The sequence below is a fragment of the Triticum urartu genome, chromosome 5 (assembly GCF_003073215.2).
Source record: "Triticum urartu cultivar G1812 chromosome 5, Tu2.1, whole genome shotgun sequence".
Taxonomy (NCBI): Eukaryota; Viridiplantae; Streptophyta; class Magnoliopsida; order Poales; family Poaceae; genus Triticum; species Triticum urartu.
Genome location: NC_053026.1, coordinates 432109359 through 432127104, shown reverse-complemented (window position 1 = coordinate 432127104; position 17746 = coordinate 432109359). Strand labels below are relative to the sequence as shown.

Genomic DNA, 17746 nt, shown 5'->3' with positions numbered 1-17746 from the left:
CCACGGTCGTACCAACCTCAGGGAGCCCCAGAGCTCAACGTCCGGCCACACGCAACGCCTTCCCTCGGGAAAGCCGTGCGAGGGGGCTGGGCACGGGGGCTGCGCTCGGGTCACGCCCAAGCGTACGCCACCCAGCCAGGTCTCCCGGACCTGGTCATCACACGCCCCTCCCGAGCCAGGCCTCGGCGAGGGCAAAGGTATAGAGATTGTTTGCACGTCAAGGGGGACTCCTGAGCATCGCGACTCGGGAGCCTAACTGGTCACGTAGCCCCTCACTCCTTGGTCCGTCCTGGTCTTCGGTCGGCCCAATAGCAGTTGAGGTATGCGCGGGGCCGGGCTCTGCCGACGTAGAATGTCAACCTATCCTCGTGTATCCTTCCTATAAGCTGTTTGCACGTCAAGGGGGACTCTAGAGCATCGTGACTCAGGAGCCTAACTGGTCACGTAGCCCCTCAATCCTTGGTCTGTCCTAGTCTCTGGTCGGCCCAACAGCGGTTGAGGTATGCGCGGGGCCGGGCTCTGCCGACGCAGAACACAAAGCAAATAGGAAGAAAATCGCAAAATCTCGAAACAAATATTATAAGGCATATTGTTCTCACAATATCAAATAAAAGTTTAACGCCTCCACGAGGCCTGATGCATATTGCAGGAATGAAACAGGAAAGCAGCCGCAGGTCACCCCTGGACACCGCCATCGCCTGCAGAAGGTGCTCCTCCCTTGGTAGCGTCGCCTTCACCCGCACCACCAGCCGCAGGATCGGTGGCATCGCCGGCCGAGGGCGCAAGGACGAAGCCGCGAAACTTCTTCAGCAGGGCCTCTACCTGACCTTTCACGGCTGCGGCGGCGGCCGCACAATGTTCATCAGCTACAGGCTCCAGCAGCTCGTTGAGACGAGCATTGGGGTCGCGAAGGTACAGATGGCTGAAGACACGCGTCAGCGCAGCTGAAGAAAGGACACGAGCCTCTGCGTCAGCCATGGGACCGATGCCCTCCACGACTTCCTCAAGCGCCTTCACCAAGTGGGGAAGCAGCTGAGCAGGGCCATCCTCGTTGGTGGTCAGCGGCTTCTCCAGGCCCTTCTCGTATAGTGACTTCAGCGCCACGCTAGACCTCTTCTCAAGAAGCGAGAAGGACACGCGGTCTTCGGCCAGGACCTTCGCCTTGGCGTCGAACTCGGCCTCCCTCGCCTTCGCCTTCTGCTCCAGCCCCTCCAGTCGACTGCGCTCCGTGGCCTGCGCTTCGTCAGCTCCCCCAGCTCGGCGTCATGGCCCTTGATGGCGTCCTCCCGAGCCTTCATCTCCTCCTCCCTCGCTTCGCGGTCACGTGCTTCTTTTGTGTGCTCGTCGTGCAGCCTCTTCAGCTCGCCCTCTAGCTCTCGGCAGCAGTCACGGGCGGCCTCGGCATCCTTCAGCGCCGCCTCGTGATCGGCCACAGCTCTGGCGGTGGCCTGCTTCTCCTTCTCGGAGGCCGTCGTGGCCTGGCTCAGTGACACTCGAACTGCCGAGTCAGAGTGAAGCCAGCCCGAGGCCAGCTCCAGGCGCCCGACCACTAGGTGCGGGTCCGCGCCTAGGAGGTCTTCCCGCAGCTTAGTCATCCCCGAGAAGACACGCTCCAAGACTGTGGAGGAGGCAGAAGAACTTGGGGCCAAAGGTGCAGCAGCAGGAGGAGGCGACATCGTTACCAGAGCCTGGAAAATCGAGGGCTCCGGAGCCCTTGGGACCTCATCAGCAGAGCCGGGTGTTGGCACTTCCGGAGCCAGCGGGGCCACGGGGGCTGATTCATCCTGCCGATGCTCCTCTTGGCCTCACGAGGGCGACCGGGCTGGGGAGGTGCGGGTGATGTCGCCTCTCTTCTCCGCAGAGGAGGGCACGGCCGCGACATACTCCTTCCTCTTCTTCGCTAAAGACACCAGCCTGATCAACCAAGGGCGAATGTTAGAAAATGGCAAGCACAAGCAGGAACAAGACAAAGCTCGAAGCACTTACTGATCCACTGCGACATAGTCCACCTTCCGCTTGGGGAGCCTAAAACCCAAAAATGTTGGGGCCTCAGGAGTGGGCACACGGGCTCCGGGGGCACAATACGGTGCAGCAGAAGGGCCGGAGCCGGCCCCAGGAGGTGCCAAGTCGGAGGCAGCATCTCGAGAGACCAGCGACGATCTACCCCTCGTCGGGCCCCCTCTCCTCCAGGCGGGCGTCGGCCTCGGCGTCGTCTGACAGAGTGCGGAGGATGTCGGCCTTGCTCAAGGGGGAGTTCTCCCCCATCCCCTCGGGGGTCTCCTCCGAGTCCTCCTCCCCCTCTTCCTCCCCGCCAGACTCGTCAGAAGACACCTCCACTGGCTTCGGCGTTGTAGAGGCCCCAGCGAGCGCCGGCGGCACCAGCCCGCGCGCGTCAAAGGTCGGCCTGGAGGCAACGAATTGCTCCGAGTCCTTGTGATGGAACAAAGGAACAAAGGCGCTCGGCGGGTACTCTTGGTTATCCCCAACCAAGAGGCACAAAACTGCAGTCAGCTCGTCATAAGGCAAGGCCACCGGGCTCAGACGAATCTTGTCTTCTTCATCCCCAAGCTTCCACAAAGGGCGCGCGCGCCTGAAGTGGAGCAACGCGCAGCGCCAAGAATTCCTTCAGGAGCATGGCCCCCGTCACCTTGGCTGCCTTCGCATTGCCCGGCTTCAAATCGATCTTCATCTGCTCCAGCACCGATGACGCTCGCTCGTCGGTGAGCTCTACACGAGACCACCCCTTGTCAGACCGGGGCGCCTCCGTCGGTAGTTCCAAGCGTGGATGGACGCACTTGGCACTCATCATGACCCATTTGGCCCTGATGTTGTCAACCCTCTTCCCGGTGTTCGAGATCGAGTTGGCCTGGCCGGCCACGATGAAGTTGGCACACCTGGAGATATGGCCGCCGGTGAGGCGGAGGAAGAAGAAGTGGCACAGCAGTGCCACGGACAGCATCACGCCCAGGTACACCTCGCAATAGTAGGCGAAAATAGACAAGAGAAGAATGGAGTTGGGATGGAGATGCAGCGCCTGCAGCCCGAAGTGGTCGAGGACCTCGAAAAAGAAATCAAAAAGGGGGGAACTAACCCGGCGGCCATGCTGCTCGTGAAGAAAGGGAAGAAGGTGCTTCCCTCAGGCTCCGGCTCGTCGGAGGCAAGCCGGAGCTCCGTCTTCCCCCTCTTGTTGCTCTCCCCCGCCGTCAGCAAGCGCGTGGCAACTAGGTTCTTCTCCGTAACGTTGGGCGCATCAAGGGCTGGCTCGAACCAAGCCGGCGCCGAGGAGGACTTGACCTTGTGCGGCGCCATTGGTCGCGGATGCGGAGCAAGGTTGGAACGGATCTGGAGGTTTCGACGGCAAGGAGCGAGAAAGGGGACCTGGAGCAAGGCGAGGAAGAAGCAATGAAGGTAAGCACTGTCTGCGCTAGCCTTTTTGTCAAGTCGGGTAGTTGCCGAGGCAGCATGGGGAAGCGGAGACATCCGCGTCCAATCAACCACCATGCGTCAACCGAGGTCGCAGGTTTTTGGCGCCCGCGGCGCTCCGCACTTGACCTTTGGCTTCGCCTCAAAACCAAGTCCGAGCGCGCCTTGGGCCCGGGGGCTACTGTCGGCGTTCTAGGAACGGGGGTCCCCAGACTTGCCTGCCTGCGGCCCACGACGTGGCTGAGCTGACAGGCCCGTACGGCCCATCTTCATCGGCAAGGCATTCAAGACCCTCGCGAAGGGGCCAAGCCTCGCGAGGCGGACGACGCAAGACCTCCTCAGGAGCGGCCTCGCCAGGCAGGCTCACGAGGGGCGGAGAAATTAAGGCAAGGCAAACCTCGCGAGGTACTCGTGACGTGAGCCATGACGATCGAGACCAGGCGGGCGCCAGCGCGCGCAGCGTCCTTGTTCCCTCTTTGGTGCTAGGGGGCAAGCGCAGGCGCGGAGTACCGAGGCATCAGGCAAAGGTTTCCATATCGGTGCAACGAGACCAAGACCAAAAGGACGGCAAGATGGAGGTCACCGTGGAGCCCAAGACGGCGTCATCACCAGAGCCTTTTGCAGGCGAAGACCGCTTTTGTCCGGATAAGCTGTACTAGTTGTCCCCTTTTAAATTGGCCGTTGTTGGCTCCCTTCCCGCTCAATATTTGGGGAGAGGACCAGGGCCTATATAAGTACAAGTAGCCACCATAGTAGAGGCGACCAACTGAGAGAGAGAGAGAGAGTGAACTCATTCAGAGGCATCTCACCCACATAAGTTCGCCAAGCACAAGAACACCTCAACCTCAGGAGGTTGTTCTTCCCCTTGTACTGTTCATCATCCGCCCAAGAGGCAATCCACCACCACCACACTGGAGTAGGGTATTACACCACAACGGTGGCCCGAACCAGTATAAATCTTGTGTCTTTGTCTTGCGAGTTCGTCGAGTTCGTCTGCGAGACCTTAGAGAGTTAGGGCGTGGATCGATAGGGAGGAAACCTTCGCGCGCACCCCAGTGTTTGAATCTTGAGGGTTTTGCCGGAACCCGTAATCCGACATTATCTTTTAGAAAAATTTGAACAAAAAATACACATACATCCAAAGGTACATGGGTGTAGATTTTTAAGATGAGATACAGTAAAAATGAGAGCTATAGAAAAAACAAATATGTGGCTTTTCATCGCATATACTGTTCATTCTCAAACTCCATCATTTTTAACTCGCAATTCAAGGTATTTGATCATTGAATTTTTCACATATACATTTCATCCACGTATATGTATATTATTATTTTCAGAATTTATTGAAACTAAAAAGTTTGAATTTTGAATTTTCCAAAATTATGGCCTCCATGGAGCTGGGCCTCCAAAACGCCCTACTCCTTTTTCTGCTATAATTTGGAGAAAATAATACTGTACAAGTTTCTCAAAAAAAAAAATACTGTACATTAGATCAAACATACACATATTATTCCATGCATGCGACTGCATAAAGCGAGTACTACAGCACTACTCCTTACTTGCGCTAAGCCAGGCCTGCACCTTCTATTATTTCCGTGCACGGGCTGCAGCTAGAGAGAAAAAGAAAAGAAGACAGAAATAAGGTTCACTTTCCGCATCTGAGACGGCCTTATTCTAGCTACAACGGCCATCTCGTGCGCGCCATCACGTAGGTCGAGCACGTAGCTACTGGACCGGACTGGAGGAGCCGATCTGCTCCGTTTCTAGCAGGCGACGATCCGGAGGCCGAGGCTGGTGCGCGCGAACTCGACGAGGCCGTCGATCTCGCTGTCGTCGATGTACCCGTCGCCGTCGGCGTCGGCGTAGGTGATGCCGCTCCTGCTCCTCCGCCGCGTGAACCGCACGCGCAGCGCCCGCATGGCGCGCCGCAGCTCGTCGCGGCTGATGCGCCCGTCCCGGTCCGCGTCGAACCGCCGGATCCACTCCTTGAACTCGTCCGCCGTCATGTCGTCGCCGGCGACGCACCGCTGCAGGCTCATCCTCGACGGCTTCAGGAAGCAGTGCAGAAGCGACATTCGCGCCAAACTGCTAATGTGCTTCCACTTAATATGTGTCGGACCGAGTGGGTGAGCCTGTCTGCACTGCCTTGGTGGCGCTTATATATCCGCGGACCGGCTCCATCCGTGGGAAGAAATAATGGACATGGATATGACGAGATGGATATATGCGTCCCTATCTATCTAATGCCTGCCACCCCCTCTAAATTCGGATTCGGATTAAAACACGGAGAGTTTACAGCAGTACATAAACTTACGCCCAAATGCTATGTTGACAGATAAGTTAGCAACGACTAGCTAGCTCCGGTGATTTTGTTGTGCAAGTAGATAATGGACGCAGACAGATAAGAGATAACCATCTCGAGAATTAGTGGAGCGAAGAATATATGGACGCATACGAAATCGGTTGGAATAATATTGCTACTGTAGATCATATAATTGAACGGTCGTTGAAGGAATCAAGAATCGGTGGCACGTGGAGTGGGCAGGAAATGGCTACAGATAGCCCAGAATCGTGCAAAGGCAAACAAATAACTACCGGCACATAAGATGCGGATCTGTGAGGTGCAGCTGAGTGTTGCGTTACACGAAAATCTGACCTGATAACCATGCAAAAGATGGAACTGGATTCCTGGACCATGCGTCTAGGCATGTATCATATCGTGTCGAAGATTCTTCGGGTTTTTTCGAGGAAAGGAACCCACCAATTTCATTCGCGAAATTGAAGCGTCTTATATACATCCGCGCCACCATGAACAATCAAAGTCCAGGCACATCCGCACAGGACCCCCAAAACTGAAAACCCCACTGCGGTTTCTGAAAAACATGAAAACGTAGCATATCATAAACATAACTTCCAGGCTCTTCTCCAACTTACAGCAGGTACAAAGATACTAAACCCCACTGAGGGAGTAGTACTCTACAAACAAAGTTATAGCCTACATGGCCACTCCATCAAAGAAAAATTCCATTATCAGCTCACTATTCATCAACCCCTACTGAGCGAATCTAGCAATCTGGAATCTATATTATGTTTACAACAGGTACAGAGACATACTCCCTCCGTTCGGAATTACTTGTCGCCGAAATGGATGTATCCAGATGTATTTTAGTTCTAGATATATCCATTTCCAAGACAAGTAATTCCGAACGGAGGGAGTACAAGCAAAGCTATAGCCTATAGGTATGCCAATGCCACTCCATCAAAAAAAAATTCACTCCTGCTTATCAGCTCACTATTCATCACCACCCACCCAGACACACCTCGTCCAAATACATATTCCCTCCGTCCCATAATGTAAGACGTTTTTTGATATTAGTGGAGGGAGTATGTACGAAAACTAGGGTAATATTTCTCAAGTTTGTCAACATGCATTAGTCTATTTTGAATCCGTTGCAACGAGAGTGAACCTTCTATCTCGGCCAGTGTAGTTCTAAAACCAATGCACTCATTGAAATTCTCACGTTTAGCATTGATACCTAAAGCTACACTAGCTACATTCCACAGATATTTAGGCAAGAGAAAAGAAAAGAACAAATGCTCCATCGTTTTGTGATCCCCACAAAGCTAGCAAATGTCACTTTTATCACCAACCAAGAAAACACCTCTAACTTCGGTGCCAACTTGAAGGCCCACACTTGCTTGAAAGGGAAGTCGACTCAACTGAAGCGAGAAAATCCCAAACTTAAAATCCTTGATCTACCCTTCAGTGGCAGAGCTAGACGAAGATGTCGAGGGGGGCCAAAGAGAAAACATGCATGCTTGGGGGGAGCTAATTAGTACACTTTCTTGTATTTAAGATCCCAAAATATATTTTTCTTCGGTATTAATCAGGCGGGAGGGGGGGATCGGGAGGCGAGACGGGGTGGGTCGGGGTAGGGGGCGCGTCGGAGGGGGGGGGTGCACAGCCTCCAAAGACACACATAGCTCCGCCGTTGCTAGCCTTCTAGCTTGATCAGGCAGAGTTGACGACCGCATCAGGGATGATAGCCCTTGCTTTGACAACTAGTTGGACCATCCAACTTCGGCTTGCGAGCAGTGATTCCTTCTTGAAGACGTTGTCTGGAAGTGTTGCGCCCTCTGTCTATTGCTATATTGCCCGTTGGTTTGATAGCAGGATTTTATGATATTGTTAAGATGATTTTTCTATATGGATGGCCTCGAGTTTTTTAGTTTATTTTGTAAGCCGGCATGTTCGATGCATGGGAGTTCATCCTCCTTGAAAACAAAATGATTTCACATTTCACTTGTCAACATACTTGCGAATATAGCTAGCTCCTGCAGGCTTTGCCACATTGGCAGTGTCTCGAGTCTTGGGAATCTTCTAGTAAATCTCAAAGCATCAATACCCTGCGAAATTAGTTTTCTTACAGTAATATTATGGTTCAGAGGAAGACTGTATAAAACCTAACAAATCTTTGACGCAAAGGTTTGTGTCCTATCCATGCATCCTCTCAGAATCATGTTTTTTACCATCACCTACAACCCTTTGACAACAGGAGTAAAAGTATATATTTGACTTCCATGATATCATGTCGGAAATGTGAACGAGAAGCTAATGATTCGCATTTCTTGTATAACCACTTACACAACAAAGTGTTTCATGATCAAACACAGTAATTTCCGTCAGACAGTAACTAAACTCCACATGGTCGAAACTTTTCTACTCTACATGGTCAAACCACAGTATTTCTAGGTGCAATAATTGGTCAAAAACTTCGAACATGAGCTTCACGCTGCACTTTGAACATATTTATGTTGCATTTCTTGGCCTTATTTCCAACAAATAGCCTGTCGTATGTGCTGGTTAAGCTTAGAAGCATAGGGGCGTTTACTTTATTTATTCTTCCTGGTGTTTACATGTTTCAGTTTATGTTACACGCAATGGAGACGAGCTAAACCAGCGTTGGCACCAGACGTAGGCTTTTGCTTGACCCACAAATGTTTACATCCTCTTCCTCGGGCGAGTCATCATGGCCATGAAGTCATCCATGTCCACGAACCCGTCATGGTTCCTGTCGATCTCCTTCACCATCCTCCGGCAGTCCTCAAGGCTGCAGCTGTCCCCGAGCCTGCGCAGGACGTCCATCACCTCCTCCGCGGTGATCTTGCCGTCCCTGTCCCTGTCGAACACGAAGAAGGCCCGGCGTATGTCGCCCAGCTGGACGCCGTTCCTGTGCACCTCCATGAACTCCTCCAGGTCCATGTACCCGTCCTTGTTGCTGTCGGCGGCGCAGACCATGCGCCGCGCCTCGCCCGCGGCGTCCGCCTTCTCGAACCTCTGCAAGAGCACCTGGAGGTCGCTCCTCGAGATCCGGCCAGGCTCGCCGGCGATCTTGTCGAACACCTTGGCCATCTCCTCCTCGTCAGGCTTGTACATCATCAGGTCCGACTGCTGCCGGTCCCTGGCGGACAGCAGCCGTCCGGCCGGCCGGGAGGGCTTGAACCGGAGCTTCGCTAGATTGTATTTGAAGGTCAGGATGCTCAGGTGCGACATGTTGCAGATGATTTGCTGCAGCTCCCGACAAATGATGGAGAAGGCTATAACTGGTCTGTCCAGGCAGCTTCTGCGTGCCCTTGATGAAGGTTTATAGGTACTGTTGTGTGCTAAACAGAGCTAAGGTGGCCGGAATACAAATGCCTGATAGCTGCAGAAAGTTGCAGAAGTTGGGATTCCTCTCTAGAACTTGCACTGAAAGGAACCTCGAACCAAAAAAGAGGGCAAAGATGGACCAGATAAACATTGCAAACCAAGAATCTCATCCAAGCTGCTCGGTGGGGCAATACATGCCAAAAGGTTCCTTGAGAACTGGTCCAAAGCGATTTCTTATATTTTATTCTTTCCTTCTTTGTGAATTTTCATCATACATCTGTAAGTGAAGAATAAGAGCGTGTACAATAACTAGACAGAAAAGAAAAGTTTACAATGCTTAAAGAATGGCATCCTGTCCTGTACCGTGCCTGAAACAGAAATTGTGTAGTGAAAAGAATCACATGTAGTAAACACAATCTATTCAACGCCAGTTAATAAAATTACCGCCCCCAAACAGACAGCACCGACAAATTATGGTGGTCTCCCATTGTCTAACTCATCCAGATTTTCAGCTCCCTCTCGGTATGTAATTTTCCGAACATAGCCTACAAAACAAACAAGATGCCATCCAATAGGCACAAAAAGAAGTCAGCACCTAGATCTCTTTCAGAAGGAATGTACTGAATGCCATAGCAGGAAAAAAAAAGGATCATGGTATGAACAAGATGTCAAGAATTTATCCCCACAAGCTCTACTGGAAGGTCTTATTAGCCTGAGCTATTTACAGTTCCATGACAAACAAAGCCTACACAATCTGGCAGCATCAGCCAACAATCATGACAACTACCCATCCACTGGCCAAAAAGGAATACAATTATGTAAGACACCTCCAGGTCATGTGCAGATCTCATCAGGAGCTTAACCTTCCATGTATCAGCCTATCAGGTCAGAATAGTTGCAGTACTAGTTGTGGTCGTTATTAGTTAATATCACATTACAGTTAAGTACAACATTTGATGCATTTCAGGGTTCCGCTAGAAAACGAAAAACAGCTGAGTAATCTGATGACATATCAATGCGTTGTGGTTCAGATTAAGACAGGCACCCCCTTCCCCCTTGTACCTTTTAGCATTTTTGCACCTTTTCCAACATCTTCGATAGTCCGTAGTATATAGCATAACCTCCCACTACCCTTGGTTAGGCTCAAGGAATCTGGATTCTGTAAACAAATTCAAGAGCCAGAACAGGTGGGGATGCACTATGAATGAAGAGATCGTGGATCCTTCCAGATTGAGGTCGACGTCGGCAGTAATTGGCATGGACACAACATGGCCTTGAGAACTGTCGAGTTCCATATGTGTGGGTTAACTAGCTTAGATTTGACGAGCTGGTCGAGGACTCAAATCCAAACATAGCTTTTCTTCCGTCTAATCAACTTCCTATCCAAGTTCCCACTACCCGAAAATCCCAAATTCACACTCCCCGTTCTCATATTTGCTACTTTTGCTTTTCTGCTCGTTTCTAGGTTCTTGGGCGCTTGCTAGTGAAATTAGTTGTACAATAATCGGCAGAAGATGTATGGGTAGCCATACTACCTAATATCACAATTTTGACTTTTGAGAAGAATGAATATGTGCAGTAGGTGGGGCCTCTATTGGAGGGTTTGTATAATAGCGTGTGCCATTCTTGATATTTCTTTAGCTTATATGCAATTTTATTATTAATCAAAATACATGTTGGTAGGAACCAGATCCCTACCAGGGCGTGGTCTCAGATTGTAGGGGTGGGAGGGATGGAGTGGAGGAAGGCGTGGTCGCCGGCTCTGGGGCGCCGTCGTTGCGTGCGCGCGCGAGAGAGAGAGCAGGGCGGCGGCTAGGGTTAAGTCTCCCGGCTCCCTAAGGAAGCCGAGCAAATATGATTGCTTCTTGCTTACCCCCAAAACGGGTCCTTACACGAGTTTATATAATCCTCCTAATAAGATAATTGGGCTAAGCCCCTAATAACGATGTGATAAACTGGGCTAAGCCCCTAATATGCCGGTCATAACATCTCTCCCCGCCTGCACAAACAGCTCGTCCTCGAGCTAGACTAGAAGGCGAGGAAGATCAACGGTCGCCAAACACCTCCGCGTCAACTGGGGCGGGCTGGTCGCCGAGCCCGGCGGCAGCGGGGTCCTCCTCAATGTAGTCCGCAGCCTCCAGGTAGAAGAGTCGTGGGCAGACGTGGCCCGGTACGTAGGGCTCGTCGCAATTGAAGAACAACCCTTGGCGGCGACGCTTGAGTTGCTCGGCCAGGGTGAGCCGGCGGAACGGACGTGCCGCAGCCGCGGCGAGGGGCGCCATGGAAGCCTAGGCAGGCCGACCCTGCGCGGGAACTTCCGGCCAGGGTGGCGGGCCCAACGGCCCGGGGCGGTGGCGCCTGCTGGATGGCCACCGCGCGACACTCGAATGAGCGGCCGTAGTACATGGCCGTCTGGAGGTCCTGTGGCCCGCGCATCTCCACGTCCACGCGGATGTGGTCCGATAGACCGCCGACGAAGAGCTCAGCCCGCTCACGAGCCGAAATGCCTGGGGCGTGGCCGCCAGTGCCAGGAAGCAGTCGGCAAAGTCTTGCACCGAGGTGAGGAATAGAAGACGGCCAAGCTCCGCCAGATGGCTCCCGTGTATAGGCGGACCGAAGCGCAAGAGGCACAAATCGCGAAAGCGCTCCCATGATGGCATGCCGCCCTCGTCCTGTTTGAGGGCGTAGTACCACGTCTAAGCGGCTCCTTGGAGATGATACGAGGCGATCCAGGTGCGGTCGGATGCGAGCATGCGCTGTCCCCTGAAAAAATGGTCGCATTGGTTGAGCCAATTCAGGGGGTCGACGGTGCCGTCGTAGGTCGCGAACTCCAGCTTGGAGAATCTCGGCAGCGTTTGGACGTGGACGACGGGCGGGTGCGCCTCGTCAGCACGAAGTAGCGAGGATAATGGGGTCGAGTGGGCGGGCATCAGGGTGCCGCCCTGGAACAGGGGCCCGTCGACGCTGGCGAAGGGCTCGGCGGAGCCTGAGGACCCACCAAACTGCATGGCCGGGTGCGTCGCCGGCGGGGGCAGCACGTGCGGCCCGACCGAGGCCGTCCTGTAGACCGGCTCAAGGGACCCAGCGAGCCAAGCCGGTAACGGAGACGGCGACGGGGGAAACCGGACCTGGTGGATGGGCACCCCGGGCCCATCGTCGGGATGCCCAGGGCCGCGGTCGCCAGTGACGGCGGCTGCAGCTGTTGCCCCTGCTGCATGGTGGAGGCGCCGGGGTTCGTCGCTGGTGGCAGTTGCTGCGGGGCGTCGGCGACGGGGTCGCCGAGGATGGCGGCTGCTGCGGTGGCGAAGGGCACAGGCGGCTGCGGCCCATAGGATCTTGCGAGGAATGTGTAGATGCCCGTGACCGCCTGGGTGAAATCCCGGATGGCAGCCGTCATCTCCTTCAGGGTGAAGACGACGGGGACGGGCGCGGCGGAGGTGAACGGCACCGGCAAGAGCGGGGCGCTGGTCGTGGTGGCCATCGGGGCGGTCGTCGCGGTCGGCAGCGGGAGGGTCGGGGTGGGTGGCGGCGAGGACATGATCGCACCGAAGCTATCTGATACCAAATTGGTAGGAATCGGATCCCTACCAAGGTGTGGTCTCAGATTGTAGGGGTGGAAGGAGGGATGGCGTGGAGGAAGGCGTGGTCGCCGGCGCTAGGGCGCCGTCGTTGCGTGCGCGCGCGCGAGAGAGAGAGAGAGAGAGAGAGAGAGAGAGAGAGAGAGGGAGAGAGAGAGAGAGAGGGAGAGAGAGAGAGAGAGCAGGGCGGCGGCTAGGGTTAGGTCTCCCGACTCCCTAAGGAAGCCGAGCAAATATGATTGCATCTTGCTTACCCCAAAAACGGGTCCTTACACGAGTTTATATAATCCCCCTAATAAGATGATTGGGCTAAGCCCCTAATAACGATAAGATAAACTGGGCCATAACTAACTGGGCTAAGCCCCTAATATGCCGGTCATAACACATGTCTTATCTATGTAAAATATAAAATTACAAATAACAAGTGGCATTCAAGGCAATTCATTGCTTTTAAGGCTAAAAAATCCCAGATCAATCCTATTAAACAAAAAAACTAGAAATTCCTTCAATAATAAGGAGAAAAAAATATCTTGACTCCTTATTTTGCTGGCACAAGATTATAATGTGCAAATTGATCAAGGGAAAAAGAGAACAGATAGCACTTGTTTTTCATGGGGACCAACTTATAAGTTATTACACTGGGGATGGACAAAATCTAGATATTACAGGTGTTACATTTGTACAAGAGATACAATTATATCTAATAAAGATTCATCAAATATAGAGAGTATTAGTTATAATAAAAACAATTATATTTTCAGCGGCATGAGAGGTGTAAAAATTGCGTGGGAAATTCTTTTCTTACTCTTTAACATACTCCCTCTGTAAACAGATATAAGCATTGTTTTTAAGGCGTCCTGCCTTGGACGCTTAGGCGATAAGGCGCCCTGGCAGCACCTTACAAATATGCCCACCTTAGGCGCTTAGGCATCACCTAGGCGCTAGAGCAGGTGGTGCTTGCCTTACTGCCTTATAAACAATGAATATAAGACATTTTAGAGACTTGTGTCAAGTCTCTAAAACGTCTTATATTTGTTTACAGAGGGAGTACAAGAGATGGGGAGAGTCTGTAGAAAAACAAGGCTCGTAGGATGGGAACTGGTGACATGCTATTGTTTTCAGTGGTACCAGGGGGGGGAGGGGGGTGTGGGGGGGGGGGGGGGGAGGGTATGGAAATAAGAGGGGTATGTAACTATGTATACAAAGAAGGTGCATGAGGTATGCAGGAACCCAGATGTGCTTGTATTTATTAATTTCTTTATAAGATAATATTGTCATGTCATGCAAATCAAAGAGATCTCCATGACCAGGATGCACCTTCGTAGATTGGAAAGACAGATAACATCTGCCAGCTATCTGTCATTAACCATAATGTCCACAGAATTAAGTGTCAGATGTTTTGCTTCATTGTTATAACTTATAATCTCTGGCAGATTTCTCTATTTTCTTTGGTTTTGTAGAACACATTTCCACGATTGTTCTTTTGTTGGAACATTGCTATATCATCGGTACATCCATATATGGGAAATGCCCACATCATACGGTTTACATTTATGTAAGATAGCTTAGAAACCTAGTTATTCCTGAATAGATACGACAGACTAATGCATATTGATTCTAGGCTAACAGAAGCCCCAGTTGCCTCATAATTGACTTGTTATTCATCTACATGTCAAGAGCAACATAATTGTGGCACTGTATGTAGTTTTATGCAGTACCCAATCTCACCAAAATGTGGTGTGTTAAATATAGTCATTTGATTTAAAAAATTAAATAAGCTGTCATCAGTATTACGACCTCTGCTAGGATTGCAACTAAGATGCTTAACTCAGGTTCAGCTTACATCAGGAGTATAGTGTTTATTGTGCACCAATTATTGGAGTATCACAAGTTTTCTTATGAATCCTTAGTTGGCTCTCGAGCACCACAAAATTTATTGACATCGCTGCAATTACCCAAGGACTACTGATCCAGTTCTACATGTGAGTTTTTCTAATCACTGTAGCACCAATGGTTATATGCACGATCATCGTGAACTTGGTGTCATTGCTATATCAGAAATATTTATAGTATTGCTTCTGCAACTTAAAAACAGAGATGGAGGTTCATATTTCATAACCACAACGGGCTTCCACCAGTGACAGCTTTGCTGCCGGTCAAGGTTGTACGGCAAATTATCTTTCTGAAATAAGAATTCATCCCCGCAAAAAAAAAAGCCTTAACTCAAGCTAAAGCATTAACTTCTAGCAAGATAGCAAGCCTTGCTATCTCCCCTTCCTTTGGCCTGTGCTATTCCTAACAATAAGAACCAAGGCTGAGTAATGAATTGAAGACCAAGAAATCTCACCAATGCCAGCGCATGGCACACACGTGCAGATAGTCTCCTTCCCCTTCTTCCTGAAGTAGGTCACCAGTCCCGACCCCTGGCAGCTCCGGCACTTGCCCGTCCACTCGTACGAAACCATCTTGCATTCCTACAATCCAAAGCCACACAAACAAACATCTCAGAATTGGCACCATATCCAACCCCAAATTACTCGAAACCACAGACACCGCAACCGAGCACCCACATCGATCTTCACGTCGCAGCTGAGGCGGCGGTCGAGCTCCTCCCGCGACATCGGCTCGGTCCCCGGGATGGTCAACGGCATCGGGAGCGGCTCCACGTCGTCGACCAGGTAGCTCTCCTTGTCCCTGGACCAGCGCTCCCACCACCTCCTCTTACGCTCCCCCTTCTTCTCCTCGGCGCCGTCCTTGGCCTTGACGCGCACGCCGGGGTCGCGCGCCGCAACGCGCCCGCCGGAGGTGGAGGGGTCGGAGTCGGCCGGGCGGCGCGGGCGGAACCATTCCTGCGGCGAGGCGGCGCCGGTGGTGTTGGCGGCCGCCGGGGGGGGGGGGGGGGGGCGCGGGGGGGGGGGGGGGAGGGGGACGGCGGGGTTGCTGGGGCGCAGGGAGAGGAGCGGGGCGGGGTTCGGGGGATTCATGCGCGCGGGGACGGGGTTCGGGGGACTCATGCTCGCGGGGACGGGGTCTGCGTCTGGGGACACGCGGTCATCGCCGGCGACGAGGCTGGAGTGGGGGACGGCGAGGGCGAGGAGGGAGGGTGAAGGGTGGAGACGGCGAGCCGGGGGGAGATATCCTGGCAGGGAGGGGATGGGTCGGGTCGGCCGACCGATCGGGCAACGGGCTGGCTCGCGGACGACCTCGGAACGTCCCCGGGCTTTGCACGGCCTGCAATCGAACCGTTTCCGGCAGATCACACTACGCGGTCGAGCTCCACCCAGCCAAACGTACCGGCAACCGTGGCCAGGTTCCAACCCGACGCGTGTAACGGTCGCGGTACTTGGCGCTCGGGAAATTTTACAATCAGGTCCGTCCATTTTGCAATCAGGGCCCCAAAAAAGACAACAAGAATACAATTGGATCCTGAAGCGATCAATGACCTCGCTAGAGCCGTCCTATGGCAAGGAGAAGAGGGACTTACATGTGAAGGTTGAAGAAGAGGGCATCACGAACAAGCTAGCGAAACCACTAGAGAGGTTGTTGATCCACCCTAAGCATTCATTACAGCTCGCCGGGAGGAGGGGGTAGCTCCAACAACAGAGGTTAAAGCAGTGTAAGAAAATCTTGACGAATAAGCACTAAATCCGTCTTGTTTTCCTAGGGCTTATTGGATCTGTGAGGGTAAGAGCTAGACCCGCCACATTCCCTCCTTCCACTACCCTCGTTACGGGAGGACAGCTCTAGGTACCCCTAGATATGGCGACCGCTCAAGCTTATTAATGAAACCATCACTGGATACACCTCTAGGAGTAGCAGTCCACCACGAACGATGACCTGAAGTAGACGGCCACCACATGGTGCAGCTCATGAACATTGGTGCCAAGCTCAATGCAATAGCCTCTGAAGCTAACCCTAACCTCTGATCATGAACACAATCATGCTCTGTCAGTAGTTCCATTTATTCTTGAGGACATGGGAGAAATCTTGTTATAAGTAATCATGTGAAGTTGATTTTCGTTCGATGTTTCAATGATGTGTTATGTCGTTCTTCCTCTAGTGATGTCGTGTGAAAGTTGACTACATGACACTTCATCATGTTTAGGTGTAGGGGGAGGCATTATGGGATTAGTTTGTTGATGATGGGTTGTGGGAGTGACGGAAACCTAAACCCTAGTTTATGCGATGTTTCGTAATGGGCTAATTTGGGTCCTTTTGTTTAATGCTCTGATTAGATTTATATTAATTCTTCTTTTGTAGTTGTGAATGCTTGCGAGAGGGGGTAATCATAAGTAGGTAGTTTGTTCAAGTAAGAACAACACCTTAGCTCTGGTCCACCCACATAACAACTTATCAAAGCAATGCACACGAGTCAATGAATCGTGGTGAACGTAACTAGATGAAACTCACGTGTGTCCTTGAGGACGCTTTAATCGCTCTAAGAAGTACTTTCGGCTTGTCCTTAGCAACAATAAGGGTTGGCCCCCCTTGCTGCACCTTGCTACTTTTGTTACTTGTTACTTGTTACCGATTATCTTGCTATCAAACTATCTGTCAAAACTATCTTACAACACTTGTAGAGAATACCTTGTTGAAAACCGCTTATCGATTCCTGCTGCTCCTCGTTGGATTCGACACTCTTACTTATCAAAAGGACTACGATCGATACCCTATACTTGTGGGTCATCAAGGTCATTGCTGGGGGGTGAATCGCTCTTGGTAAGTGAAATTTGGTTAGTGAACATTAATTATATGTGTTGAACTTTATCCTCACTTGTTACTATGGAAGACAATCCTTTGAGAGGTTTGTTTGGGGTATCTTAGCCTTGAACACAAGTGGAAGAGTTGAGCCTCTACATACTGAAAATATTTATTATGAAATCCTTCTTGGTATTTTTCGAAAATTGCATGTTAATCCCTATGCAGAAGATGGAACAATACATCTTGATATGCACTTAATCTATTTGGATGAACTTTGTGATTATTCAAGCTTGCAAGTCTATGATGGATGAAGTTAAGAAGAAATTATTCCATTTATCTTTGGAGGGAAAAGCATTGGCATGGTATAGGCTATTGGATGATTTTGATTCATGGG

At 51.6% G+C, this 17746-nt stretch overlaps 3 protein-coding genes across 3 annotated transcripts; all 3 read right to left on the bottom strand.

The window, feature by feature from the left end:
• Positions 1 to 4910: 4910 nt before the first annotated feature.
• On the bottom strand, positions 4911 to 5583 carry LOC125556155 (calmodulin-like). Its single transcript, XM_048718940.1, has one exon. It carries the CDS (start codon positions 5496 to 5498, stop codon positions 5187 to 5189), a length of 312 nt encoding a protein of 103 aa, XP_048574897.1. The 5' UTR covers positions 5499 to 5583; the 3' UTR covers positions 4911 to 5186.
• Positions 5584 to 8287: 2704 nt separating this feature from the next.
• Positions 8288 to 9149, bottom strand: LOC125509551 (probable calcium-binding protein CML18). The gene has a single exon (XM_048674540.1). It carries the CDS (start codon positions 8975 to 8977, stop codon positions 8426 to 8428), a length of 552 nt encoding a protein of 183 aa, XP_048530497.1. The 5' UTR covers positions 8978 to 9149; the 3' UTR covers positions 8288 to 8425.
• A 141-nt stretch (positions 9150 to 9290) lies between these two features.
• Positions 9291 to 15860, bottom strand: LOC125509550 (protein disulfide-isomerase SCO2). Its single transcript, XM_048674539.1, has 3 exons — positions 15222 to 15860; positions 14999 to 15125; positions 9291 to 9618 (listed from the first exon to the last, which is right to left on the bottom strand). The coding sequence occupies exons 1-3, from the start codon at positions 15663 to 15665 to the stop codon at positions 9545 to 9547; spliced, it is 645 nt and encodes a 214-aa protein (XP_048530496.1). The 5' UTR covers positions 15666 to 15860; the 3' UTR covers positions 9291 to 9544.
• Between the last annotated feature and the right edge of the window lie 1886 nt (positions 15861 to 17746).

Bases quoted from the DNA above. Each gene is read 5' to 3' on its own strand.
- LOC125509550 (XM_048674539.1), bottom strand. From the start codon at position 15,665: ATGAGTCCCCCGAACCCCGTCCCCGCGCGCATGAATCCCCCGAACCCC. The intron at 15,126-15,221 runs GTGGGTGCTCGG...TTTGGATTGTAG, and splicing joins GCTGCGACGTGAAGATCGAT to GAATGCAAGATGGTTTCGTA. The intron at 9,619-14,998 runs GTGAGATTTCTT...TTTGTTTTGTAG, and splicing joins TGTGCCATGCGCTGGCATTG to GCTATGTTCGGAAAATTACA.
- LOC125509551 (XM_048674540.1), bottom strand. From the start codon at position 8,977: ATGTCGCACCTGAGCATCCTGACCTTCAAATACAATCTAGCGAAGCTC.
- LOC125556155 (XM_048718940.1), bottom strand. From the start codon at position 5,498: ATGTCGCTTCTGCACTGCTTCCTGAAGCCGTCGAGGATGAGCCTGCAG.